The 7,754-nt window shown below is 41.1% G+C and overlaps 1 protein-coding gene across 1 annotated transcript; it reads left to right on the top strand.

The window, feature by feature from the left end:
• Nucleotides 1-2,845: 2,845 nt before the first annotated feature.
• LOC138873345 (uncharacterized) lies at nucleotides 2,846-3,391 on the top strand. The gene has a single exon (XM_070151808.1). It carries the CDS (start codon nucleotides 2,846-2,848, stop codon nucleotides 3,389-3,391), a length of 546 nt encoding a protein of 181 aa, XP_070007909.1.
• The last annotated feature ends 4,363 nt before the right edge of the window (nucleotides 3,392-7,754 follow it).

The following is a 7,754-nucleotide window of genomic DNA, read 5'->3' as shown; positions in this document are numbered from 1 at the left end:
CATTGAAGTCGACAAGGCAAAGATTGAGGTAATTTCTAAACTTCCACCTCCAACTTCGGTGAAAGGCGTGCGGAGTTTCTTAGGCCACGCGAGATTTTACCTGCATTTCATCTAGGATTTCTCTAAAGTGCTGAACCTGATAAGTGGGGATTTTGACTACTTATTAGCACCTTTTAGCTTTCGTTTTAGTCCAAAAGCTTTTAATTGTGTTCCCAAAAACTGATGAAATATGCTTAATTGTAGGAATATTGGAAAATGAGCCACTAAGATGAAATCTAACTCAAGAAGGAGTGATCTGAACTCAAGGACAAAAATACAGGCACAGAAGCTCAAAGTGCAGACTGCAAAATATCATCTACGGCCGCAGATTGTGAAGACAAACTTATCAGAGGATTGTGAGAAGTGTGGTCCGCACATAAAATGTGTAGCCGCAGAAGCTAAGCAAGAGAAAAAGTTCAAATAGTTTGCATATCAAGTTTAAAGGAAGTGCGGACCGCACAATTATTGTGCCGGCCGCAGAAGATCAGCTACGCAACCGCAGTTGCATTTGTGCGGTCCACAGAAGAGCCATGTGCAGCCGCACTCAAAAATGTGCAAACCGCAAAAAAGAGATGTGGTCGCGGTTCAGAATTATACGATCGCAATATTCAAATCATGTTAAGATGAAGCAAAGTGCGGACCGCACATGGAATTATGCGGTTGCAGAACCTCCGAAAGGGAATTTTTGTCCAAAAATTCCAGCTTTGTATAAATAGAAGAGTTTCACTTTTTTAGGTCAAATTTTGAATATTATAAGCCCCAGTAGACATTTTTCTTTACCCTCTTTAGTAGTTTTTGCCATTTTGAGCTTTGTAAACATAGATTTCATTATTTTAATTATCAACATGGGTTTAATTATCATTTCTTCTTCTATTTCTTCTATTTTAAGCATGAGTAGCAAGATTTTCACTAGGGTTGTAACCCAACCCTAGAGTGTAAATTTAATGGGTGTTTGATTTATTGCTTGTTTATGATTGGGTATTTATTATTTAGCCTTGTTCTTGATTTTAATTAATTGTAGAATTAATGGTTGCAAACATTAGTTCATGCCTATTTGACTTGGTCTCTACTTGAGAAAGAGAGACTTAGTCTAGGGAAACTTGGCTAACAAGAAATTGGAGTAAATCAAGAGATTGATAGTTCCAATTAAAGGGTTGAATCTAGAGATAGTAAAACCCGACTTGAGCTTTATATCAACCATTTTGCTCAATACCCATTTAGACTTAAGAAAGCCAAATTGGGCAAAACCACTCTCTTATCGAGAGGTATTGAGTGGGTACTTGAGTGTTGATAGCTATAATACACCCCCGACTAATAAAACAAGATTTAAAGTTTAAAACTCATTAGGCAGACACCTAGGTGAAGGTCATAGCTCTAGGTCTTTTACATCATTTGAATAACAACAAAAATAGTTTCCTAGTTTAAATTCTTAGTTGGTAATCTTAGTTTAACTTAGACTTAGAAACAACCCAATTTTGCGGAGGTACAATTTGAGATAGATTCAAACTCATTCACTAAAGTATATACTCCTAAGTCCCATTCATAGCTCCCTGTGGAAAATCGACCCCGACTTCATGTTGGGTATTACTATTGCATCGACCGTTTCATAACCTCAAATAGAGGAGTGACTTGGATGAGATCAAACCCGTTGTGCAAGCTTTTGGAGAAAGATGCTAAGTTCCACTTCAATGATGATTGAATGAGGGCCTTTAAATTTCTAAAGTTCAAGTTAACTACTACTCCCATTATCACCGCTCCAAATTGGAGTGTTCCTTTTGAGCTCATGTGCTATGCAAGTGATGTAGCGGTAGGGGCTATTTTGGGGCAACGCAACAACAAGATTTTACACCTGGTCTATCATGCAAGTAAGACCATGAATAATGCCCAAGTCAACTACATCGTTATGGAGAAAGAGCTTCTTGCCATTGTGTTTGCTATTGAGAAATTCCGCCCGTACTTGATGGGTACAAAAGTTATTGTCCATACGGATCATGCGGCACTTCGTTATCTTATGAGCAAGAAATATTCGGAAGCCCAGTTAATGAGATGGGTGCTATTGTTGCAAGAGTTTGATATAGACATCCAAGATCTAAAAGAAAGTGAAAACTAAGTAGCGGACCACTTGTCTCATTTGGAGGAGGAGGGGAGGCAGCATGATGGCCTTGAAATCAATGACTCCTTCCCCGATGAGCAACTCTTGGCTATTTCAATGAAAGAGGTGCCATGGTTCGCGAATCTAGCAAATTTTCTTGTAAGTGGTATCATCCCGGATGAGTTCTTTTCAAACCAAAGGAAGAAGCTCAAACGGGATTATCAAGACTATTATTGAGATGAACCGTACCTTTTCTGGATTTGTGCAGATGGAGTGATTAGAAGATGCGTATCGGAGGAGGAACAATGTGAAATTCTTGGGGCTTGTCATTCTTTGTCGTATGTTAGTCACCATGGTGGAGCAAGAATGACGGCCAAAATGCTACATTGTGGCTTCTATTGGCCCACTTTTAACAAGGATGCAAGTTATCTCATCAAGCGTTGTGATGAATGTCAAAGAGCCGGTGGAAACTCAAAGAAAAATTAAATTCCCCTCACCACCATTTTGGAGATTGATATTTTCGATGTGTGGGGTAATGACTTTATGGGTCTTTTTGTGAGTTCTTGTGAAAACACTTACATCTTGGTCCGGTGGATTATGTATCCAAATGGGTTGAGACTATTGCTTTAACCAACAATGAAGCGAGAAGTGTGGTGGCATTTTTGAAGAAGAATATTTTCACAAGGATTGGTACTCCAAGGGTTGTCGTAAACGATGGGGGATCGCATTTTTGCAACACAAATTTCGATACCTTACTCATCAAGTATGGTGTCACTCAAAAAGTCACGACTCCCACAAGCAAGCGGTCAAGTGGAAGTCTCCAAATGGGAGATAAAGAGTATTTTGTCCAAAATAGTGAATGCTAACCGGATGGATTGGTCCAAAAAACTTGATGATGCTTTATGGTCTTATAGGACAGCTTACAAAATGCATATCGGAATGTCTCCATACCGGTTGGTGTTCGGAAAAGATTGTCATCTTCCGATGGATTTTGAGCACAAAGCTATGTGGGCTTTAAAGAAGTTGAATCTTGAGTGGGATGTCGCCGCCAACTTAAGGGTGGCACATTTGAATGACTTAGATGAGTTCCAATACCATGCATACACAAGTTCATCCTTATACAAAGAGAAGATGAAATACGTTCATGACAAGTACATTCGGAACAAAGAGTTTAAAGAAGGTGATCTTGTGTTATTGTTCAAGTCTTGGTTTACGGATGTTTCCCAAAAAGTGAAAGTCAAAATGGAGTGGCCTGTTTGAGGTTGTGGGTGTGACACCCTTTGGTGCATTGGACTTGAAGAATAAAAATAATGTGGTGTTTAAAGTCCATGGTCACCGGGTGAAGTATTATCTGGGAAAAGTTGGTGATGGCCACGTCGTGGCGGTAATTCATTTCAAGTGATGATAATATGCATCGTGCCGCGACATTAAATCTAGCGCTTCTTGGGAGGCAACCCATGTTTCTTTTTTTTTCTTTTTCTTTTCTTCTTCTTTAGATAGGTATTATTTTGTGCTAACTAGATTTGAAGTGTGTTGCAGAAATGAGTGTGCTTTATAAGAATTATGCTCAGAAAAATTGGCTAAGTATGGAAAAAGTGCGGACCGCATATGTATTGTGCGGATCACACAATTTTGAATGCACAACAGAAGGCAACTGCGAACGCACAATTCTTGTGCGGACCGCACGACTTGAGATGGGAAAATGCAAACTCTCTGAAGTTTGTTTGTCAAAGAAATTGCCAGTGGCTGCACACTGAATTCTGTGATCCATACCAAATTTTGTGGCCGCACAGCAAAATCTGCAACCGCAAATCAACAAAAGGGATTGGTACCTAGGCAATAGAGTGCAAACTGCAGAAGGAATTCTGCGGCTGCACTCGCCTCTTGATTCCTTACCAGACCTGCTTAGTATAAATATTAACATTAAGGATCCTGTTCAAACTTTACATTCTCGGAGCAATCAAAAGGGTTAAAATTTTGCACACATCTGATTCAATCATCTACCACCTAATTATGCATATGTGATCATTCTTTAGCACTGCTTCATCACTGGTATGTTCAAATCACTTCTAGGATTCTTCAATTTTCTTAATTTAGTTTACAATTTGTTAGTTATTTTAGACCATTTTTCAATTCCATATCTACGTGAGGTGTAAATTATGTTGGGTAAACTCCTAGTTACTATTTGGGGAATGGGTATTTTGTTTATCATGTTTAATTGCTACTACCATGTCCAATTTGTGCATAAAATCGAAACCCTAAAGGACTATGCCCGATTAAATTTTGAAATGTGTGGCCGCACAAGGAATTATGTGGTCTGTAGAAGTATAGATTAGGGCATTTGGTTTGGCAAGATTGTGCGGACTGCACTTAAAATTGTGCGGTCTGCAGAAATTCAATCACGGCCGCAGAAAAGTTTGTACTACCGCAGATCAGGGTAATCTCTATCTTCAGAGAGTTGCCATTTTAAGGTACCAATTGTGCTGCCGCACTTCAAGTGTGCAGTCACACTCAAATTGTGTAGACCACAGTTTCATCTCTGCGGCCGCACTTTCAAATTGTATGGTCCGCACAACCCAACCTGCGGCCGCACTTTCCCAGCTTGCAACATGTTTGGTTCTGTGACTTTCTGATTATCTGCACTAGAACTAGAACTGACTCCTGCTACTGTTTGTTGCAGAAAATGGTTAGATCACGTGGTCTAGGTGATACATCAAAGGGCACGTGTGAACCTTCCTGAGGCCGAGGCAAGAGTACTTTACCCTCGGCCTTCGAAGAGCTATATCCAAAAAGGTAACAGCCGGCCGAGGTAGAGTTACAGAGCCCGCTGAATCAAGTTCTTATATCCTGTCTAGGGAAGCATCAGAGGGTGACTCAGTGCAAGAGCAGCCTACTGTTTAATCACAGCCACAACAGCTTCAGGGAAGATTTCAACTCGAGATAAACCTTCCACCTCTGAGAGCACTTTCGAGGGTTCGGAAGGTAATAGCCAGGCTTCAGAGCCCTCATCTACACATGCCCCAATGCATCAGCTATTATAGTGGATGTGGATGATATCTCGAATGATGTCCGAGGGGGTGATACCATAGTTGCCGGCCTTGAGAGGTCGAAGAAGAAAGAAATTTGGGAAGATAGATTCACCAGTCTAGCTGCCTTCACTTGCTTCCGAGAGTGGTGGCTGGTGAGAACACTCACTCTTGAGCATCGGTTCGTATTGCAAGACCTTGATAGATATAACCTGGCGGTGTTGAGATAGTTCTAGGAACATAAGGGGTAGACGTGGTTCACCTAGAGTGTAGTGGACGCCAAGGAATATCTGGTCCATGAATTCTACGCCAATGTGTCCACATAAAGAAAGAGACCAAAGTGACAAAAGTGAGGAACTTGAAGGTGAGGTTTTGACGAGAACACCTTAAATACCTACTCGGGGTTTGAGGATGTTGAGCCAATGCAATATTTGGAAAAACTGTCTATGGGAGATACAGCTCGCCCATGGCTAGCTAAGATTCTTGCTGCCCCGGGGCCACCACCACCATGGATCACAACAAGGGTTCCTATTTATAGAAACACCCTGAACCTTGAGGAAAAGGGATGGCAAAACCTTGTATGCAACAGAATATACCCGTGCCAGAATGAAACAAATCTTCATATTCTGCGGGCAGTGCTAGTCGCCTCTATCATGGTAAGGTACCCAATCAATGTGGGTGTCGTGATGTCGGCCAACATTTCTGTGGTTTCCAGGCAAGCTGACACCTCCTGCCCATATGCCCAACATTATCAATGAGTACCTTACATATGCAGGGGTGGAGCCGAGGGATTTTGACACAAAGGTTCGGGCAAAGAAGTCTTTCTCTTGGTATTCTCTGATGGACCCGAGGAACCCAGAGAAAAAGGGTCAGCCAACTACTACCGTAGGCTGGTTTGATGAGCCTTCGGGGTTATCTGCAAAGCCAGCAGATATGCATTCCACCTCAGTAGTGCCTTCTACTAGTGCAACAGCTATGCCTCCACCTCCTTCTTCCGATCCTTCAGCATCAGTACCTTCCACCTCGGTTGTGAGGTTGGTGCCAATGCCCACTCATCCACTATCTGTGTTGTGAGTCTCCCAGACACTGGCGAGCCTCAACAACTGAATGCAGATAGCTATTGCAAAGCTGTCAGACATATCCAGTGCTGTTGCAATACAGTCATCTATCCCGGCATCCCAGATTCCTCCTACAGTGGAGGATACATAGAAGAAGATTTTGGAGAACCAACAGATCAGCATGAACACCTTGGTAGCACATAGAGCAGTGATTGAGGAGCTTGGGAAGCAAGTAAAGAAGATGAAAAAATCCCAAGCATCCAAGAAATCAGTAGACAAACTGAGGAGAGAGGTGACTAAGATAGCAGCCACTGGGGACCTTCCATTTGATATGCTGATGGAGACAGATCCAACAACACCAGTAGATCCAGTAGCACCATCAACACCAGTGTCACCAGTTGGCCAGTCTGAGGAGCCAGACCTAGCTGCCGACACTGCTGAGGCGATGTGCCTGATGTTTACCCACCCAGTTACTCCCAAAGCCGAGGATGATGAGATCCAGTTAGAGGAGACTGAGGGTGGTGACGCTGCAATGGACACAGCCACATAGGGAGTCCTTTTCACTCTTACCCTTCTTTATTCTTATTTTGGTAAGCATTGGGGACAATGCTTACTTTTATTCGGGGGGGAGGGGTGGAGTTTATTTGATATTTGGATGATTTGACATTTGGTTTGTAATAACTGAAAATATTTTTTTTCTTTCTCTTTATCATGTATATATTCTCTTCTTTCTCTCTCTCTCTCTCTCTCTCTCTCTCTCTCTATTGATGTATATACATTTTCTTTTCCTCTCTTATAATGTATATTCATTATGTTTTTAGTAGTTTGCTTCATAGCTTCTTTATTCTGTTTTCTACTTAGTCAATGTTTAATTTAGTAGTTTCTTATTTAATCTAATAGCTTCTTTTTAATCTAGTGGCTTCTTTTATGTTTGAGTGGACAATAAGCCTTTGGCTTTTTTAATGCCATGGTTCTTTCCAAAAAGGTAGTTTCGGATGACTCTTTCCAATGGTGGATGGCGTAACAACCTTTTTAAGGGATTGAGTCCATTTTTGGCGTTTAGGTAAGAGTAGTAGTAATAATTAATAAAAAGACCTAATTGAGTCAGATTCGAAGAGTCAAACATGCTTCACTTGGTACTAATACACTTAATTACGTGCTTATGATTAAAAACAAGTTTTTTGGAAATAAATAGCTCTAGTTAGTGGCCTTCTAACTCTTTTTTTTACTTAAGTAATCATCGAGTAGTTTAGTCAAATCATAGTGATTTTCAATCTTGAATATGGTCGTTGTGGGCTATCGACTCTATCCTCTTTAATAATCCAGTTGTGTGAGAGGTGAGATGTTTTTGTTGCAAGTCCAAGTACTCCTGTGAATGGTCTAGAACTTGCCTCGAATGTATTTCGAGGCAAAATTTTAAGTTTTGCTTGGCTTGAGAAGTGATTGTAGGCTCTCCTTAACTCGCTTGAAATTATCCATGGCCCACCAATGTTATTATCCCTAGTCAACCCAATTGGGCCTAAAACCTTTCTCATTTGA

Source organism: Nicotiana sylvestris, chromosome 1 (assembly GCF_000393655.2).
Source record: "Nicotiana sylvestris chromosome 1, ASM39365v2, whole genome shotgun sequence".
Lineage (NCBI taxonomy): Eukaryota > Viridiplantae > Streptophyta > Magnoliopsida > Solanales > Solanaceae > Nicotiana > Nicotiana sylvestris.
The sequence above is the reverse complement of the archived record's forward strand: the minus strand, read 5'-3'. Positions and strand labels throughout refer to the sequence as shown.

Excerpts from the sequence above, each read along its gene's own strand:
- LOC138873345 (XM_070151808.1), top strand. The coding sequence starts at position 2,846 with ATGGGGGATCGCATTTTTGCAACACAAATTTCGATACCTTACTCATCA.